Genomic DNA, 20,964 nt, shown 5'->3' with positions numbered 1-20,964 from the left:
CAATAAAAAATATCCTTAAAAATAAAAAAAAGTATTTATCTATATAGCCGAAGTTCTAAAAACCAAAAAAATGAAAACCCCGCGTTTTAATGTCACAGCCAAAGCCCAAAGAATCAATTGGTGGGCGTGTCACGTGAACCCAAATGGGCCCCAGCCAGACTGTGTCTAGTCTAGCGCCACATTACTTACATACATGGCCTGTTTTATGGGCCCCGGAAAAGAGGCCGAACCTTCTTTTCGTCTTTGTTCGTTCATCCAACGGCTAAATCCGACCCCATCTAGAATTGGGTCCCGCTTGATGTACGCTCCAGATTAAACCTCTGTTTCTTCCCGTTGAGATCCGGACTATATATATAACTCTCTCATCGTTTTCCACTCTCACTCTCTCTATCTCTCTATCTCTCTATCTTTCTATCTGTCTGATTTGCATCTGATTTCCGTTGTGAACGATAGAGATGGAGCGAAACAACGTGTTCACAATCGCACTCATCTGCATTCTCGTCGCCGGCGTCGGAGGCCAAGCTCCGGCATCCGCACCTACAAAGTCTCCGGCGACTCCAGCTGCAACCACACCCACTGCTTTACCACCAGCTGCAACCACACCCACTACTTCACCACCAGCTGCAGCTCCCACAAAGCCCAAGTCACCATCTCCAGTCGCTTCCCCCAAATCGGCTCCACCCGCTTCAACTCCGGTGTCGGCAACACCCAAGCCTGCGGCCGCGGCTCCAACTCCGGTGGCTACTACTCCTACTGTTGCCGTTTCACCTCCATTGCCAGCTCCAGTGAGCTCACCACCTTCTAAGGCTCCGGTCAGCTCCCCACCGGCTAAATCTCCTCCGGCAGCCACTCCGGCTCCAGTCGCTGAGCCACCGACTACACCTGAGGCTCCGGCTCCAGCTCCTAGCAAGAAGAAGCCTAAGCACAAGTCTCCAGCGGCTGCTCCCACTCCAGATTCGGACACCCCACCCGCTCCTCCGACTGAGGCTCCTGGAGCAGCGAGCCCCGATGCTTCAACCCCTGGTCCTTCTGTAGCTGACGATCAGGTAATGCTGAGTTGGATTTTATTTGGTTCATTTTTTGTTTTTGAGTTTTTGTCTAGTTTAGATCTAATATGCGCAGTGGGTGCAATGCGCATCCAGATCTGGAGCTTTCGGTTCAAAATCAACCCAAGTTATTTACAAACATTGATTTAGTTAGCTGGATTCCACACTCTTCTGAAACCCCGACCCTCGACGTCTTTGCTTCGCGCTGAGAGCCTCTGTTCTCACTCATCAAAACGCTGCGTTTCAGTGATGTTGGCCGTGCTTGCTCACTCGCGCTTTAGAGCGTGTAGTTGGCGCTATGCTTTGAATCTCATCCAGATCTGTTGATCTGGGATCTGAGTGGGTAGGTGGTGGGTTATCCGGCCACCGATGGCCAACATCCTGCACAACATGGTCACGCGCCACCGTCGGTGGTGGGTAAAGTTGGCTAGCATGGCTAATTTACTTAATTGCCCCTGGCTAATTTGACCCCTACCCCCAGGCCCAGGAGAAAGCATTGAGTCAGAGTGGTGTCATTATTATAATCAACTGGTGCTGCATGAAAATAAATAGTTATTCACCCAAAAAAGAAGAAGTAAATAAATAGTTGTTATTGGTAAATATTAAATAAATGATTATACATTGGGTTCTGAAATAGTTTTGAAAATGCAGAGTGGAGCAGTGAGGTGCCTGCACAAGGTAGTCGGATCCATTGCATTGGGATGGGCAGTTTTGGCATTATTCTAGAGATTTGAGATTGGGAGCTGCAGGTGGTGTACCTGAAATCTGAAATGGAACAAGGACGGTGTTAATTTGTTGTAATGTTGGTCCTTATTATTTTAATCTTTTGTCCACCGTTGTGTTCATTATTTATTTACCATTTATTCTAGTCGGATCTAGAACAAGAATTCATATTTATTTACCATTTATTTCTCTTTTAAAAAAACCACTTTTATTAATTTATTATCCTCTGTATTCTTTTGACACATCCCAATTCACTCGCTCCTTTGTCTTGGTGACTGTCACTTTACTCTTTCCCTTTACTTTCGGTTTGTTTTATTTATTGCTTATTGGGTGGCTCGGCCTGGATTGAATTGGATTGGATTAGAGCCCATTCCCATCCATCTAAATGAGCTACTCTAGACTATGTTAGACTATTGTTTAATTTAAAGTCCATTCCTAGCATACCGAATAACGGTCAAGATATTTGTCCAATTTAATTGGAAAAAAACATCTTTATTTTGTTAGGTGACAAGGATTTGCATCTCTAAATCTGATAGGTGAAAAAAAAGGGGGTGGGGCTGAGTAATTTGCATCATTTAATGTTTGGGATGCACTGGATATGATCAAAGCCCATTGATATTTTCCTTTTATTTATGTGCCATTTATAGTATTTTGCATTATTTCCTGAAAATGATAGAAGATTTCCATTTACATAATGAAATGTGATGGGCGACCAGAAGAAACTAGAAAGAAAGAAAGAAAGAATTAGCAGCCTGTAAAGGCACCAAGAATCTCTTTTCTTCCAGCTGCAAGTCATTCTGTCATCATTTCTACTTTCAACCAACCATGAATGTGAAGCTAATATGGTGGGACATATCAGGCTAAATGAAGCTAAATCTGGTTACAACTTACAGGTATGATTTTAAATATTCCAATATAACAAAAATAGAAGAAAATTATGAAAATAATCCAAGGATTATAATAGTTGGTACTCGTAGTATTAAGGAGTTTTATTTTTAACAAGCGATAGTATAAATTATTATAAATTAATCCAATCTACAGAAGGAGATATTCCAACTTAAGTGCAGGACTCAGCCAATTTACCCTAACCCAAATATGTGCATATTAGTAATGAAAAATTCCAGAAGCAACGATACTTCAATTCCAAAAGTTGTCTTGAGGGGAAAGGAATCCCAAAATGGTATAAATTAAGTGTTGCCAAATCATTCATTTTTATATAAAAATATATTTCTATTTTTAAGTGTTGTAATAGAATGAGCACTACGACTACAACATCGATCTGGTGATTGGAGGAGAAAAACTTTGAGTATACAAATAATCTCTTCACGTTTTTATCCTTTGTAGGGTAGGATTGTGTTGTCTTTAAAGCCCAACCAATTATAATTGAGAAAAAAAAACCCATGTCATCATTGAAATTGGGACCATCATATATATATATATATATATATATATATATATATATATTTATTAATAAATTTTTAAATATTTAAATATTTGGGTGGGTCAATGAACCACGGAATTCATTTTTCTTTGAAAGTTGTCTGAGATTGGAGAAAATTTTAAATGTTCCAGGTACACCACGTGTCTGGTGTACCATTCAATAAACATAAAACATGTAGAATTATTATCCAACTTACTGCATTTCTTCTTATGACATGTAGCGGACTGGTGTACCGGGAACACTCAAAAATTACTCTTGAGATTGAGTTTAGTCGTGGGAAGCTTGACCAGCGCCAACATCTTATGTCATATTTCGATGTAATACAATTTACGGAACGATACAGGTAGTTTCATGGAAACTTCCCTTTAAAAAAAAGTATTCCCCAAAACGAGGCTGAAAATTTTGGCTGCAACGAGTTTCGTACCCTATTCTCTCTCACCAAGAGGGATACAGAAAGAATGAAATATGAAACTCGTTACACGCAAATTCTTCACTATTCAAAGACACGTCATGAATTTTGTTCCATACAGTCGCCATCCAAAACTAACAGAGAAAAATAAATGGAAAATATCTAGGTTACCGATATTTAGAGATAACACGTACAAATACAATGCAAAAGTAATGCAATATGCTAATATGATTAATAAACCAATCGACTCTTTTTAATATGGAGTTAATTATGTTAATGAGGTCTAGTTTAGTTGAAAAAGATCTCGACTTACAAATTAGTAGTTTCATATTTGAAATCTCATGATTTCATAATAATATGCATAAGAAACCCATTTATTTGTAGTTTAAACTAATGCTTGTATTAACTAAAAAAACCGAGGATTGAATTGCCACCACGTTTTTGTGTTTTGTAGCATTTGAGCATGCAGGACAAATATGCCAAGGTGATGTGAACACTTGAGTGCTTATCTGTTTTCCTTTCTTTTTTGACATGTGGTTCTCATTCCAGTGTGTCCACTTCACTTGTTCCGTACATTGTCCCCTCAGCACATGTCTCACGGGACCTCTCCATTTACTCACACAACTCTCCAATTGCATTTGCACTCAGAAAAACAAACAAGAAGAAGAAGAAGATTGTTGACCAAAAAAAAAAAAGAAGAAGAAGAAGAAGAAGAAGCAGAGGAGCCATGGCTATCTCCAGCTTACAAGCTCGGTATCTCTCTGCTGCTGCTTTTTATAGGGTTTTTTTTCGGCTAGCAATTACTGACCACCATTTTAGCTAGGAAAGACCAACTGCTGAGAAAAAGAAAAAAAACTAACCATCTTTTTAATTATATCAGTTATAATCTACAAACAACTCTCACAGATTATCTGGGAATTTTAGGAGAAGATTAGTAGACTACTTTGAAATATATCTCTCTTTCTGGTTTTACAGAGAATGAAACTGTTTTGGTAGATACCCAGATGTCCAATTACACTGATTTAGAACAAAGATCATTTCTTTTTCTCATAAGTTGGCTGAAAATTTATAATTCTCTGTTGGTATGTTTTCGTTGGCTTCAAACAACCAAATTTGAGTCATGATCTGTTATGTAATGCAAAAGATGGTGGAACGATTCTAGAACTGACCTGAGTGCCTTGATGCATATGCTCTTTTGTAATTGTTTTATTTTTAGTAAAGATTTTGTTACTTAAATTAGTATTTTTATTCTTTTTAATTTATTTATTTTATTAACTCCCTTGTTGGATGCTCACGCCAGGTACCTTGACTCTTGCAAAAAGCATGAGGTGCAACCCAATTCAGCAGTTTTAGCATGGTTTACTCAGGTCAGGTCTTAAATTAAAAAATTTGCTTTCACTTTGACCTGCTCTGCTTTTGATCATATAAAATTGGTAGTGTTCTAACAAATTGCTTTTACCATATATTAAATTTCTACTTTCTTTTAATATTGTTCAGGCCAAAATTCAGAGCTCCCACAATGAGAAGTGTAGAATAACAATGTCGCTAGATCAGCTAAAGGATGCCGATATTTTGCCTCTAACCAACGTACTTATGTCAAGTGACTCTGCTGATATTGATGCTGTTGATATATTTCTGGAATTCTATAGTGACTTGGCTAAAGAAAATGTTATGGCTTTGATACATGCTGTCAATCAAAAGCTTCAAGTTGTTGATCTCCAGGATTTGTCGTTGGGGAACGAATTTCTAGGGTCTGTATTAGCAATTTCCAGTACATCTTGAGAATTTATTTGTTGGGTATTTTTCACATTCAATATCAGTATCTTCTATTACCTTTCACTTGAGGTCAATTATAAAAATGGAATAAAAGTCTCTTAACTTTTTCATGTGGATACTGTCTTTAAGTGGATACGCAATGTACTTTTTTATGATATTGTTTTATGTTCATTTCCGGAATTACTTTTTCAGCTTACATGATTGTGAAGCTTGATTCCATGTGCTGATGAAGTCTACATGTTTGTTTGGGAAATAACTTATCTGTTGTTGTAACGAATCTACGACAAGATTAACAAGTGTAGTATTGTATATCATATATAAATAGAACTTTTGACTTGTTCCATTGATTTGGATTCTCCCCAGGGATCTCTTCCAGGGTTGCTTGGCTTGCCAGGTCTTCAACTTGAGGTCTACTCATATCCAGAAACTCAACATCGTTGGAAGCTTTTTGCGGCTGCACACCCTCAATCTGGACTTTTGTACTTCACTTGCTAGTTTGCACAAGGACTGTTTTTCTTGCATGCCAAATTTGATGCGTCTCTCAATGTGTGAGACAAGAATTGCAAATCTCCTGACAACCGCTGGTGTTCTATCAAAACTTCCTGCTTTGATGGAATTACGGTTCCAAAGTTGTTTGTGTTGCAAGGACACCGGGCCATGTCCTGATTTACAAAGACAGCACAACTTACAGAGTGAGGTAAGTATACAGCATGATTATAATTTTATGTGGTTAATTTTTTCAAAAAGTATGAAATTGCTATTTGTTGGTGATGGATTCAACAGTTCATTTAATAGGACTTTGGAAAATTGTAGGTTCAAGAAAAAGACGAGTCTCTTGTGAGTGACCTTAAGAATGTCACTATTACATTAAAGTATATAACTCATCATCGTTCACCCCTATGCTTTGAGAAACATTACCGGGATTACATGATTTCATCACTCCCTGGTTTGGAAGTTTTGGATAATTTTCCTATTAGAAAGATGGAAAAGGAATTGGCCATGATGACCTCTGCAAAATACTATGAATATTTGCCTTATAATAGACAGCTCAAAGAAAGTGTTGTTAGTGTTTTGCATAAGCGTGAAATGGGAACAAATGGTATACACTGCCAAAAACCATTTAAGCCAAACCAGCTGCATCCTTATCGAAATGGCCAGAATTTTTTCTTAAGGTCCCTTTGCGCTGCCAAACTTGGGTCTTCAATGTGGCCACTCTTACATCCACTGTCTAACTTTAGCCACACATTTAAAGCAGAGAATAAGAAGCTTCGTCCAAGGCAATTTGAGTACCATCCATCAAACCCTAGTCTTATGGTATTTGGAACCCTGGATGGTGAAGTAGTTGTTCTCAACCATGAAAATGGGAAGATTGTTGGTTATGTCCCCTCCATAGGAGCAATGAGCAGTGTCTTGGGGCTTTGTTGGCTCAATAAAAATCCATCCAAGGTATGTGATTTCTTGTATGCATTAACAGTCTAGGCTGTGTTTCTGGTGTTTGTCAAAGCGTTATCAATTGTAATTCATATCTTCTCAGAGAATTTATATTATCTAGTAATATAATGCAAACCTAATAATATGCCAAAATCCAATGTTACACTAAAATAATACTTGGGTTGTGCATTTGATGTATTATGAATCCTAAACATCTCCCGAACTTAAGATATAATATAACTGTGGGAGAGTGTTTAAGTTTATTATAAACCTTCGGAATACTATTAACATGCATTACCTGGCATGATTAAGTCCTCTTTCATGGTTAATCCTGGTACATCATGAAAGTGGACAAACCAGACAGTTCTCTTTGACCTACTGCTGCGCTTGTGTGGCCAGCTCACTTGCAGATGCACACAGAGACAAACATGTATATGGATATACAAACTCTAGTATAGACCATCATAATACTCAGGGCTGCCGATGCTTTTCTCTTACTCAAATGCAAAAAGTGGTTGTACTTGTAATCCCCTTGTTAATGTTTTTCTTACCCATTTTCCCATTTGTGTTGAAAAAATAGCTTGTTGCTGGTTCAGATAATGGTTCCTTGAAGTTGCTAGACATCAATTATATGTCACCAGAAGTTTCAGACTCCTGTTGCAGCTCTAGTGTTGCAACTTTTGATGATTTCGAGCAATTGACTTCTCTTCATGTAAATTCAACTGATGACCAGCTTCTTGCTAGTGGGTACTCAAAAGGTGTTGCTCTATATGACATAGCGAGTGGAAGACGTTTACAGTTGTTCACTAATATTCACCAAGAACCAATCAATGTTGCCAAATTTGCCCACCATTCCCCTTATATGTTTGCTACTTCATCATTTGACCATGATGTGAAGATGTGGGATTTGAGACAGAACCCAATGCGGCCTTGCTATACAGCTTCAAGCTCAAGAGGAAACGTGATGGTTTGCTTTTCTCCTGACGACCTTTATTTGCTTGTTTCAGCTGTTGACAATGAGGTACAGTACAGTAAGATGCACTTTGGTCTATTGCTGTAGGCAAAAATGAGCAGATAACTTCTATGTGTTGTCACTTTCCAGGTTAAGCAACTTTTGGCAGCAGATGGGAGGCTCCACATGAATTTTGAGATAGCTTCTACAGGAAGTTCTCATAATTATACCCGTTCATATTACATGAATGGAAGGGACTATATTGTTAGTGGAAGTTGTGATGAGGATGTAGTTCGCATCTGCTGTGCTCAAACTGGAAGGAGACTTAGGGATGTTTATTTGGAGGTAATCTATTGGATGAAACTTGTTATTTTCACAGGGAAAGCTTCTACTTGTGCTCACCACTCATCTCCTTTGCAGGACAAGGAGTCAGGAAATTCAATATTTGTGCAGTCCTTAAGGGGTGATCCTTTCAGGGTAAGTTCTGCTGCAAATGTGATGCATGGTTAGTTCTTTGGTTGTGTTCTGTATGATTTTCTTCATAAGGGCTTTGGAAATGTTCTGTTACCAAATATCCACTGATGCAAAATTGCTACTATTTCTTTTATTGTGTTCACTATAACAGCATTTTCACATGAGTATATTAGCAACCTCTACTCGTCCAAGCTCTAAGTGTGAGATTATAAAGGTAATGTTAATGTGCACCCATCATTTGTGTTGTTTTGGACGGTTTTAAAGGGGAAGGCTAAAATTGTGTTGGAATTTACGCAGGTCAATTTACTTGGATCAAGTTACTATGCAGAAGAATATTCTTATGGCCAATGTTTACACCCTTCCTGCTGTCTGGGAGGCTGATAATATGTTTGTGGTCTGTTGTGCTTATCTGTGTTTGTATCTGTGTATATGTGAGTGAGTTATTAAAAAGAAATATCGCAGCAGTTTGAGCAGACAACAAAACTTAGTATAGTGTACATAGTTACTTCTTCTTCTACTCAAACTCAAACATAATTCACTACTATTTAGGCATCTGTTTGTCTATAGAAATGGGATGACTGCCTGCAAAGACAACATATTTCATTTCAAGAATAACGAGAGAGCATGTAACAGAGCCTTTTGATGTGTTACTGCAATCATGCACGCGTGAAAATATATTGATATGAATACGAACTAGACAAATGGAGCTCGAGATCAACAACAATACCAAATTATTCCTTTGTCATCTTCTTTCCCAAGCTCAGTACAGCAGCTAGACTCACAGGTATAAACTTTTTTTCCCACATTCACATAAGAAGCATTTACAGGACTCATTTACTGAAGACTTTAAGGAGTGACTGTGCCTACAAGAAAACCAAAAAACTTGGTTAAGGTTATGTTTAAACATAACTTGTAATAATCCATCATATATAAACATTTTGCTTCATACCTTTTTTTGGGCCCTTGGGGTGCCATATTGTGACAATACCACTAAAGGCGGAACAGCTCCTTCTCGTTGCACCATACTGCAGTATCTGTCACTACTTGTGCAGAGCTGTAGAAGAGCAGCAGCTGCATGCTCCTTCCCTCGTGCAGAACCCAACTCAACAGCTTCAACCAGACCAGGGATCCCACCTTCCTGACCAATTGCTGTCTTTCCCTCAGGTATTGTAGAAAGATTGGCTAAAACAGCAACTGCCTTGTCAATCAGTCCAGCTGCTGGATCCATCAACTCCACTAGGTACTTTATAGCACCGGCTTGAACTATTGGACGTCGGTTCTCATGAAAAATTGACAAACTAAACAAAGCTGTGGCTGCATCTTTCCTCCCTCTAGGAGTCCCATTCCCCAATAAATCAACTAGAGGCCCAATAGCCCCTGACCTTCCAATGCGAACCTTGTTGTCCTCAATCACCGAAAGGCTAAAGAGAGTGGCAGCTGAGTTTTCCTTGGCTTCAGTACTGCCTGTCTCAAGGACATGAATCAGAGGTTCAATTGCATTGGCAGCAGTAATTGCAGTCTTGTTCTCAACATTGATGGATAAGTTCAGAAGTGTTGTGACCGCATTTTCTTGAACCCTTTTGTCTGTAGACCGGAGCAAGTCCACCAACAAGCTAATGGCTCCACAGTTTGCAATAACAATCCGATTTTCCATACTCTGCTTTGCAAGCAGCCGGAGTTCAAATGTTGCATCTCTTTGAGCATCAAAAGAAGTGGCTTTCAAGTCCTCAACCAGATTACCTACTCGGGCTTCAATTAATCCAGAATTGTCTACTCTTGTTTCAATGGCGGAAGAAGAAGATGTCTTTGGGTCTAAGCTACCAGATACTCGGCGCCGCCTCATTTGGCCTCAAGGGTCTTCTTGCCTCTGCTACCAATCTGGTTGGCAGCTCAGGTTTTATGTGTGAATGATGAATCTTGGTCTTTCAACCAAAATAAAGAAGAAGAAGAAGAAGAAGAAGAAGAAGAAAAAGGCGTAAAGTTCAAATGAAAGCTCCACTTTGAGTCCTTGGTTGACGCTTCAGAAGACAACAGAGACACGTTGCGTGGTTATACGCTAAAAAAGGCAGCCTTCCCTCCTTCTACGCGTGTCCTTTTGGTATTCTTATGAATTGTAGATTTTTTTCTTGCGTATAATTTGGGTGAGAATATTGGAATTAGATAATAAGAAATGGGAGCTTCCATTTTCTCCATTTACACTCCCTTTTGCCTTTTAATACTTTTTAATTAATTTTTTCTCTCTTTACTATTCTACCCTTACTCTACATTAATTTCTTTCTACTTCATTTTTATATATATTTTTTCTTTTTTTTTCGTACTTAATTTTCCAACTTGCACTTTATTTTCAGTTTATTTTTTTCCTTTAATCGAGTAAGACATAATTAACAATGTATATTTATCCAGGCAAGATTATATGGTCAACCTATTGCAAAAATTTAGGCCCCATGAATAAACCTTGCAGCGATAATGTTTTTATTTATTTATTTATGAAAAGGAAACAAATTTTAGGTGGCCACAAAGAAAGAATAACTAGACTGAATGGCATCGTTTTTTTCCAAGTCATTTAAAAAAAAATGGCATCGTTTTTAATTCCTAGCACAAAATGGCCTTTTGGCATCGTTTTGGTGCCAAATCATTTAATTAAAAAAAATTAAGGGATGCGTAGCAGAGCTACTGTTGTGAGACATTTCGTGAAGCAGCTGGTAGGCGCCTCCAAGGGGTGGCACCAGCAGCTCACCATAACCTCTACAGCCATTTCCATGGCTTCCAAGATCCCATGGTAGCTGCGTCACTGCCTATTACCCAACACAGAAACTGACTCAAAAACAAAAACAAAACATGATAAACTCTCAGAAAATTTCCCATTCTTATATGACAACCCAAAGTTCCACTACTACCTGGAAAAACGCCTATTAAGCATAAGATCTTAGTAAGAAACACTGCTATTAGTTCACTAATAGCTTATATCCAGGGCATAAAGGGTGACATCAAAACAGATTTCAATGGGGTACTTTACCATGAGATGACACATAAATGGCAGTGTCATGGAAATCGTCAACCTCCAGGTGGATTGATAGAAGGGATTGCAGACTGTGTGAGGTTGAAGGCGAATTATGTGCCCAATAGGTGGGCGGGTGAAGGTCAAAGTTGGAAACAAGGTTCTTCAGTGACTGCAAGGTTCCTGAAGTATTGCAATGGTCTTCAACAACAACAGGGGTCTGTGGCTGAACTGAACAAGAAGATGAGAGATGGCCATAGTGAGTCAGTGACAACCTCTTTGGATTCACGCTCCGACTTCTATTTTAATTTTTAATTTTTTTCGTTTGACTTTTCTTTATTTTAGTTATCAAAACATTAATGTAGGGTACTTTTCTTTATTTTAACTTTTCTTACCCAAGGAATATTGAACTTCTTTGTTTGGATGAAGTAATTGAAAATTACATAGAATTCTAAAATGATGGAATTTAGATTTCCATCGTTTCAATTTATAGCAATTGAAAATTTCAATGTTTGAATTTATATCTGTCGAATTTTGTAAATGACGAAGTTTTGTGAATGACATTATGGAAATTATGAAATAACGCCTATTTTCGTGGAAATTAAACTCGTGAATTTGATGCCCAAATTTCCATGATTTTTTCCACTCGTCATTTAATAAATTCCACTCTTAACTTGCCAAACAAAGGAATTGTCAATTCTCCTCTAAAATTCCCAACTTTTGGGTAAATTCTGGGTTATTTTCCCTCATCCAAAACAGAGGGTAAGAAATCCAGTGTTGTAAAAGAACATGTCTTGAAAGAATAAAAAAGTAAATGATGGCTGCCGAAACACATTTAGACGCTCCATTAAGAAAACTAAGATAACAGCCTTGTGAAATATCAATGAAACCACGCATTAAAATATAATAAAATGTTTACCAAAAAATATATATATATATATAAATATAATAATGTCCATATGAAATACTCAAATGGGGCATAACACAAACAATACCAAATTTCTCATTTGTCATCACCATCTTGTCTGACCACAGAGCAACAACTAGACTTACAGGTATAAACTTTTCTTCCCACATTCACAGCAGTACTTTACAGAAATCATACAAATCCTCTATGAATCAATTGTTTTTCCTCTTTTCTACAAATCAAATTAAATCCACACAAGAAAACCTTCAATTGAATTATTTTGCACCAACCAATTTACACATTATCTATAGAAGCTGACACAAAACCTCGGCTGATACCAAACATTCTATTTTTTCAATTATCCTCTACCAGCATTACCATGTCTATGGTTTCTGAAGTAGCTAAGGAGGGTTTGTGCCTGCAAGAAAACAAAAAGTGCTACGGTTCAATACATTATTTCTGATAATAAATAAACCAGGGCAGAGAGAAGCAAACATCATTAGAGGCACTGTACCTTTTCCTTGGCCCTTGGGGTGCCAGATTGTGACAATACCACTAATGGGGGGACAGCTCCTTCTTGGAGTACCATACTGCAATATCTATTACTATTTGTGCAGAGCTGTAAAAGAGCAGCAGCTGCGTTCTCCTTCCCTCTTGCAGAACCTAACTCAACAACCTCAACCAGAACAGGGATCCCACCCTCCTGACCAATTGCTGTCCTTCCCTCCGGAATTGTTGAAAGATTAGCCAACACAGCAACTGCCTTGTCAACCATTCCAGCTGCTGGGTCCATCAACTCCACTAGGTACCTCACAGCACCAGCTTGAACAATTCGACCCTTGTTCTCATGAAAAATTGACAAATTAAACAAAGCTGTGGCTGCATCTTTCCTCCCTCTAGGAGTCCCATTCCCCAATAAATCAACTAGAGGCCCAATAGCCCCTGACCTACCAATGCGAACCTTGTTGTCCTCAATCACCGAAAGGCTAAAGAGAGTGGCAGCTGAGTTCTCCTTGGCCTCAGCACTCCCTGTCTCAAGGACATGAATCAGAGGTTCAATTGCGTTGGCAGTAGCAATTGCACTTTTGTTGTTATCATTGATCGACAAGTTAAGAAGTGCTGTAACAGCATTCTCCTGAATCGTCGTATCTGTAGAGTGAAGCAAATCCACCAACAAGCTAATCGCCCCACAGTTTGCAATAACAATTCGATTATCCATATTATGCTTGGCAAGTAGCCGGATTTGAAGTGTTGCCTCTCTTTGGGTATCAAGTGAGGTGCTTTTCAATTCCTCAACCAGACTCCGAACTTGGGCTTCAAGTCCAGAAAGGTCAGGTCTTGTTTCAACAGCTGGAGAAGAAACTATCCTTGGGACTAAGCTCCCAGATGGTCGCCGCCACATTTGGCTTCGAGGTCTTAGCTCTGCCATTCTGGTGGGCAACTCAGTCTCTCTTTGTTGGGAGGCCAACGCAGCAACAGCCTGTGGTTCTGATTTCAACTCCCCAGAAGCGTCACTGCTGTAGCCTGACAGATTGCTTGACACCCGTAAGGTCCCGTTGGCATTTACAGGAGTTCCTTGAGTACCATTGGCGTTAGAAAGTATGCTGGAAGCTGAGGCAGTTCTATTATGGCTTTGAGATGACTGCTCAGCTTCAATAGAATTAGGAAATTCATCTAGAGATGGTGACATAGAGTGTTGGCTAGCTAGATCTGTACTCCTTTCTTCTAAGTTGGCAGACCTGTCTTCGGAATTTGCTAGTGTTATTCTGGCAATATCCAAAACCTGCCCATTTCCAACTACGCCAGACAAGGAACCTTCTGATGTAGAACGAGGATGCAATGGAGAACTTCTTTCCCGATGCAATGGACCAGATGAGAACAAGTTCTTAGTGGGCGAACCCATAGACCGAGCTGACTCAGGTGACATTGGTCGATTGACCCTGGAATGAGGAAAATGAGGTGAATCCTTTGGAGCTCCATGCTCTGCTTGTCCAAGAAGTTGTGTTGCTTTATTTAATCCCATAGACTTTGTGGGATCAGGCAGTTTCACATTGTTTGACTCGCACCAATTTGCAATTAGTGCCTTTACCGTGTAATTAGGTATCAAATTGGTGTGAGCCAAAGTCTGCCGTGTCTTTGGACAAACAGTGAGGCCAAGATCAATCCAGTTCTTGATGAAAGTCCTCTCATAGGTTTGTCCTGATGCCACAATAACTGGATCTGTCATCAGCTCCAGAGAGAGAGGACAGCAGAAATCAGCAGGAATTGGAACTGGACTGCAGCTCTGGGACTGCTTTATCGTAACAAGGCGCTCATGCATACGGGTGACAAGGGATATCATATGCTCAATATACTCCGCCTCCTCAATCTTTTCAGATTGTTCAGCATTCTCCTTCAACTTTTCAAGTGCTACAGCCTCAATAAGAATCTCCTGGTTTGACCTCAAGCTAAGGCCCTCTGCAATTTTTACTAGGATCTCTGAGCTGGGTCCAACACCCTCCACTTGATCACTTACAGAATCTTTAATGACAGTTGACATTTGTTCATCGACCATATGCTTAAGTTTTTGTATGCAATGCTGCAAACAACCATGGTGAGTCTTAGACATCATAAAAGGATAGCCTAACCTCTTCCCAAATTAGAAGTCCACTAGAAAGACTAGAAATTACTTCTTCCGCGTTCCAAAAATTTGTGTTTAATGATTTCACCATCTGACTGATGGTTTTTCATCTAACCAATGTTCTGTAATAAGCAATGAATTAAAGAAACTGAGTTTTATGCTGTCTTTTTTTTTTTGGCCGAAGTTTATGTTCTATCCGTAACAAAATGAAACAGGGAAAAAATTAATCACTCTTTTTGCACACATTTTGTACCTCAAGAGATGCCGAACCCAATTCATCAGGAAGATGTTGTTGGGAAGTCTTCAACAGTTGAAAGATATCCAAACCAGAAGTCCAAATCTTTGAGATCAAAGATTCAACTTGCAGAACCTACATGTCATAAAAAGAGAAGATGGTTAGATAAACTGTCCCTTCAACAAAATGCATTCTATACCTGTCCTTGGGGAAGTTCATTTGTCATTATCTAATTTAGTGTACTTTGTCAGTGTATAAGTACATGCTTATGAGATGTGATATAAATATGCATGTGGAAGGACATTAGAAGACAAAAGTATATAACTTCAGTAAGTTTTAACTTTTTCTCAGAACTGATAGCAGTGCACTAAATCTAGTGTTAACAACTCCATGCATACTTTCAAATTTGACGAAAGCCAACGGGCATCAGGAAAAAAAAAAAAAGCAACTTAAAATTCATTATATGCCACTAATTTAAAGAATTAGCAATGCAGGTAAGACTTGGGGCTACATACAGTTCCAATTCTAACATTTCTAAAGCAACCTTAGACTCTCTCGAAAACAAAAACTTTAGATCCTCTTATAAGGAAAGACTAAAAAGAAAATCTTAGTACAAGGATTACAAATGGGAGAATAAATGACAAAATGAAGAGACCACCATTACTACTATAAGTGCAACAGTGCCCTGTTCATCAGCCATTTTCTTTCGTGCTTCTCTCTGTCTAGACTAATAAATCCTCATGGAACAACAGATATGGCAACAAGACAAAAAACAAAAAATAAAGGCTTTTTATCACAAATGGTCCTTGACGTTTACGAAATTATCACGAATGGTCCTTGAGGTTTTTTTGTGACACTAATAGTCCTTAACGTTTGGACTTTTTATCACAAATGGTCCTTGCCGTCAAAAATTCTGTTATGTGTATGATGTGGAAGATAAGTGGAGCCCACATGTACAATCACATCGTGACATGTGGATTAAATAAATAAATAAATATTTTTTTATTATGAAAATCCATTAAAAAAACCATTTAGAGAGTAGAGAGAGAGAGAGAGAGAGAGAGAGAGGCTAAATGGGTTTTTAATGGATTTTCATAAAATAAAAAAATTATTAACTTACTAAGTAATACTAAGCATATCATGGTGAGGAGGGACCACATTATAACTTACTAAGCATATCATAGTAATACATTAATTCAAACAAAGGGAATACCCAAATTTGTATGGGTCAAACTTATGGTGAGGATTATGACGATGAAAGGTCAGTTTTAGATAAATTTACCTTCAATTTTAATCAGATACATTATTCATTCTAATTACAGACTACAACTGAATAGACCTGTAACTTACAAGATTGACTTTGCTCAACAACGGTTGCCAGTCTTCAATTTGCTCCCTCAACTCATCAACATAGTGACCCAGTTCTTCAAATGGCTTATTAAGCACTTCATAAGAAGCTATTTCAGAATCAACAATGGCATCAAGTACAGTCTTCAACAATTTTAATATCTCTTCTGCTCTCTTGTAGTACCTCAGAACCGGGTCCAAGTTTATGTTGTCATGGGATGATAAATGGAAAAAAGAGGAGATGTTATTAAGAAGTGCTTTGAACAATGATATCTCCATCACACCTGTGTCAATATATAAACAAGTAAAAATAGTCTCTTTGCAGAACAAAAGGAATAGAGACAAAGTCTTAAGAAGTAATGGAAAAGCAAACACAGAATATATTTAAAAATAATAACGACCATATCACATAACCACAATAACAATAACTGATTTCCTATGAAGTTACATTCAAATGAGTTGACCTTTCTAAAAATTGGAATCAACTAAATTGGACTAGTACAAGAAAAGTCCATCTTAATGAAGAGGGTGAACTCAAACAGATTTATAATTCAAATCTAGGGGAACTGACAGATATTCTACTTGCATATATATACAATATGTAGATTTTTTCTTTCTTTCTTTCTGTAACTGCTTTAAAGGCTTATCCAACGATATTTGAAATCAGCATTCTGCACAGTTGCAGCATAATTGTCAATTCAATTGTTACAATACACACCCATACACTGGCATGCCTGCACTCGTGTCATGTTTATAGAGAGAGAGAGAGAGAGAGAGAGAGAGAGTCTAATAATTTTGAAAAGGCAAGTACAATCAGTTTTTACAATGCCTTTTGCTCCCCTATAATATTCATGTATCTATTCTTGTAAATCAATATAACGTGTTTCTTGCAGCATATTAACTTGTTTTACAAAATTTACACGCCAACAAAATCATTCCTGAACAAGCCATCTTGATTTAAGATTTTTTTTATAATAACACCCACCCATTGTTCTTTAATATTTACTTAACTAACCAACATTTGTATTTTTCCTTTGGTCTTGCTGGCTGGCTTGACATGCAAGACATGTCCCCTCCATGAAAATAAACTTATACATATATTTGTAGTAGACCCCCTAGTTTTTGTTAAAAGTGTATCAAAAAGGCATATTCTTAACAAGTGAAATCATATTATTGAAGGACATGCCAATAAGTACATCTTCGACTGTACTCCTATGAACAGATTTCAGATAAAAAGGAAAGAATGAATGCACCTTTATTCACCATAAATATATAACTTTACACACCAAAGCAATCTTTCTCATTTCTGATCCTTCAGAATCCAAACAAATCCACAAAAATGAAGAAAAGACTTCTCAAAACCCATACAAAACCTATGCACACTCACTATCAAGTGATAAACTCAAATCTTGGAAATCAAATTTCCCCAACTATTGAACCCTGCAAAAACAAAAACCAAAACTTCAAAGTATGAGATCTATGAAAAAATATGGAGATGTAATTAAAAGCCAATAATTGAAATTTAAAACTTTATTAATTGCCTTGGGACCTCAATAAGGTGAGGCGGTTGACAATAAAAAATTCCACCCCAGAAGTAATACACGGACAACTTTCCTACTATCTTTTTTCATCTTTTTTTTCATTGAACATTAAGGAAACTTAGGAAAGTTAAAGGAACATCACTTTCCGCAATGCATTATCTTCTTTCCTTCTACCTTTCCAGCTGGAACTGGTGGCAAATATAGGCTAAGCATGGACCAAAAGGTCCTCCCTGATTTTCATTCCTCATTCCAACCCAACAGAGGAATTTAGTCTGTCACCACCAGCCCTTTATTGTTTCTCTCGTATATTTCCTTCCGGGCTTTTACCATAAAAAACCATACCAAAAATAAGAAACAATAACTGACTGCAGGTTGTTGGGTAATTCCACATTCTTCTTATTTGCTGAGAAAAGTTTTCATTTATTTTTACCATATAATTATGGTACGTTTGTATGTGGGGGTATAAGAGTACTAAAGAAATATGGGATTTGAAGCTCTAGGTCTCATAAAATTCTTGTTTGGGTACCCTATTAAGCATAATGGGATTTTAAAATGAAATTTAACGCTTATCTTTATGGAGGTGTCAATATGTAAATAAGTGGTAGTGGTGGTAATAGTGGTGATGGTGGTGACGACAACGAGAGTGATGCTGGTGGTGGTTGTTCGGAGCAAGGTGGTGGCCGTGCTAGTGGTAAAATGGGAGCGGTGATGGCGATGCTTGTGGTTTAATGATGGTGACAATAATGGTAAGGCGGTCGCAGTGGATGCCGACGATTGCGGAGGACGGTTGGTGGTGATGGTTGTGGCTTTTTTGTTATACTCTCATTGTCTTCGGAATTTGGAAATGACACCTATTTAGCTGAAATTTAAAGTTAAGATTTATGATCCCCAAGTCCCAAGGTTTTTCTTTTCTCCAGATAGAATTTATAAACTTCCTTGTCTATGAACCCAAACAAGGAAATTAGGATATGTCATTTCATAAATCCTAACTTTTGTTAAATTCTCAGCTCTACTACATTTTGACATATGTACATCATTAGGGCATATAATCATATACTGATACCAAATTCATTAGTTATCTGAAAGTCTCCCGCTTCCCGCCTTGATAACGTCTTGCCCAAACCTATAACTATGATCTAATAAAAGTAAAAGACCCCAAGAAGCATAAACCAGCCAATTTAATTATACCACTTATCCAGCTCATATACACATCCCAAATTTCCAATTTGTTGTATCCCATATGTGCTTTTCATCACAGCCAAAAAGAACCACCATTCAGATTATAAAAACAAAGCACATATACAATTACCAACTTAAAAATGAACAAAGATAATTCTTTTCTTTAAATTTATCTATGTTTGCGTGATCTTTCTGAAATACAAAATTCAAAATTTGCACACATCCATTAGACCCAGAATGGGATTCGAGTGCTTGAACTGAGTAACAGTCCAACCAACTAAAGCAAGAATAAATTGGAAAGCAGATTGACCAAATTTGAACTCTAAATGCAGGCACAAGCGGTCAAACAAGAAAAATTGGCACACAGAGTAAAATACAACGTTCATAGAATTCAAAAACCCTAGCTGGATCAAGCTGAAGAATATGAACAAATAACACTGTACCTGGATTTGGCTGAAAGCCTCAAACGCAGAGGCAAATGACCAAGAAAAGGTCGTTTTGGGAAATCCTTCTTTCTCCTTCGCCTTTCTCAAACCCAGACCTCCAGACCAGCTATTAGATTTTTCCAAATTCTCTGGTTGAGATTTTTCTTTTCTTTTTTTTTTCTTTCTCTTTCTCTCTGTTTAATTTTCTCAGAGAGTCTCACTTTTTAAATTTCCTTTAGTATTTTATTATGTTTTGGAAATGAAGATATACAGTTGCTGCCTGCTCGAGCTGGGGCTCGTTGCATAGTTGGAGAGTGGGACATTCTCGTCATTACATGTTAATCTTGTAATAAATCAATGAATTATTTTAGTAAATAATAATATGATTACTTTATGCAATTTGTCAAATGAATTTTTTTGACTGAAATTGGGATTCATTTGGTAGCCGCCAAATGGGATGGTTTACCTGTTTATTATGGAAATACCTTCATTGGCAAAAATAAATAAATAAATAAAAAAGAAGAAATGGAAAATAAGTTTTTCTACAAAAAGAAAATGCCAAATATATCCCTAAATGGTAGCCTATCCAAATACAACGTTCATAAATATCTTGGTTTCCTAGTACAGATACAATTATAAGCTTATTTTGAAATCCGTTTTCTTCTAGAGTTTCGTGGCGATGTCATTTCATATAACATTAAGGAATAAATATAGTGAAAGGAGATATATATGCAACCAAAAACATATGTGTTATCTTTAGTCTACTCGGACAAAAGATAGTAAATAAACTAAGATAAAATTATATGAGTTTTTGAGTTATTTTTACGATCAAATGTGTGGAGAGTGGGACACTATTGAATCAATTGGAATTTAAAAAAAAAAAAATCTACATTGTTGTTTAAATGAATGGCAATTACCAAATTGACAATAATATGTTTTGAAATAAGAGAAGGAAAAGAAAAGGCTAGAGGAACCAAAATTAAAATAAAAGGTAGACAAGACCAAAATGATTGAAAACTGACAACTCAGCAGTAATTCTATTCCATTTGCTACCAGAATGTCTCAATTTTTCTTTATATATATTCTTTTGGGTTTATTATCATTATTATTGTTAATATTTATCAGCAAGTAGGGGATTTTCTTCCAACATTGTAAAGATTAAATTAAGAAATAATTGATGCTAGTAATTATGGAAAAGTGTTAAAATAAAGCAAAGGCCAAAAATTATTAAGAAGAATACGATGCAATACGAATTCCTGCGTTTTGGATGAGAGAGAGAGAGAGAGAGAGAGAAGAAAGAAATATTCGTGTTTTAACTGTTTTTGAATGGCACCCTGTGGCCAGTGGCCAGGCATTTCATACAAAAATGGCCATTTGGACTTCATGTCGCAAAAAAATTCATTTGACCAGAAGAAGAAGATTCTTCCCTCCACTCCAACAAGATAGAGAAAGTTAGGGAC

The 20,964-nt window shown here is 37.5% G+C and overlaps 4 protein-coding genes across 7 annotated transcripts; 2 read left to right on the top strand and 2 right to left on the bottom strand.

Moving 5' to 3' along the window:
- Window positions 1–372: 372 nt before the first annotated feature.
- AGP18 (arabinogalactan protein 18) lies at window positions 373–1,988 on the top strand. The gene is made up of 2 exons (XM_088255644.1): window positions 373–1,046; window positions 1,698–1,988. Exons 1-2 carry the CDS (start codon window positions 456–458, stop codon window positions 1,770–1,772), a joined length of 666 nt encoding a protein of 221 aa, XP_088111770.1. The 5' UTR covers window positions 373–455; the 3' UTR covers window positions 1,773–1,988.
- Window positions 1,989–4,177: 2,189 nt separating this feature from the next.
- Window positions 4,178–8,769, top strand: LOC110753077 (protein DWD HYPERSENSITIVE TO UV-B 1-like). Of its 2 annotated transcripts, none has more exons than XM_088255726.1 (10): window positions 4,178–4,367; window positions 4,920–4,986; window positions 5,117–5,370; window positions 5,759–6,092; window positions 6,209–6,841; window positions 7,407–7,847; window positions 7,929–8,123; window positions 8,199–8,255; window positions 8,404–8,466; window positions 8,550–8,769. In XM_088255726.1, exons 1-10 carry the CDS (start codon window positions 4,210–4,212, stop codon window positions 8,631–8,633), a joined length of 2,286 nt encoding a protein of 761 aa, XP_088111852.1. In that variant the 5' UTR covers window positions 4,178–4,209; the 3' UTR covers window positions 8,634–8,769. The 2 variants fall into 2 exon arrangements, with proteins under 2 accessions (XP_088111852.1, XP_088111853.1); XM_088255727.1 differs by having other exon boundaries at window positions 4,216–4,372.
- On the bottom strand, window positions 8,741–10,439 carry LOC110753059 (U-box domain-containing protein 4-like). Its single transcript, XM_021953864.2, has 2 exons — window positions 9,202–10,439; window positions 8,741–9,115 (listed from the first exon to the last, which is right to left on the bottom strand). Exons 1-2 carry the CDS (start codon window positions 10,093–10,095, stop codon window positions 9,083–9,085), a joined length of 927 nt encoding a protein of 308 aa, XP_021809556.2. The 5' UTR covers window positions 10,096–10,439; the 3' UTR covers window positions 8,741–9,082.
- Window positions 10,440–12,230: 1,791 nt separating this feature from the next.
- LOC110753050 (U-box domain-containing protein 4) lies at window positions 12,231–19,772 on the bottom strand. Of its 3 annotated transcripts, XM_088255724.1 has the most exons (6): window positions 19,523–19,772; window positions 17,747–17,799; window positions 16,363–16,643; window positions 15,031–15,147; window positions 12,672–14,735; window positions 12,231–12,575 (listed from the first exon to the last, which is right to left on the bottom strand). In XM_088255724.1, the coding sequence occupies exons 3-6, from the start codon at window positions 16,636–16,638 to the stop codon at window positions 12,516–12,518; spliced, it is 2,517 nt and encodes an 838-aa protein (XP_088111850.1). In that variant the 5' UTR covers window positions 16,639–16,643; window positions 17,747–17,799; window positions 19,523–19,772; the 3' UTR covers window positions 12,231–12,515. The 3 variants fall into 3 exon arrangements, with proteins under 3 accessions (XP_088111850.1, XP_088111851.1, XP_021809542.1); XM_088255725.1 differs by lacking the exon at window positions 17,747–17,799; XM_021953850.2 differs by lacking the exon at window positions 19,523–19,772 and having other exon boundaries at window positions 17,613–17,774.
- Between the last annotated feature and the right edge of the window lie 1,192 nt (window positions 19,773–20,964).

This window comes from Prunus avium, chromosome 6 (assembly GCF_965620075.1).
Source record: "Prunus avium chromosome 6, drPruAviu1.hap1.1, whole genome shotgun sequence".
Taxonomy (NCBI): domain Eukaryota; kingdom Viridiplantae; phylum Streptophyta; class Magnoliopsida; order Rosales; family Rosaceae; genus Prunus; species Prunus avium.
This window is presented reverse-complemented; position numbering and strand designations above follow the sequence as displayed.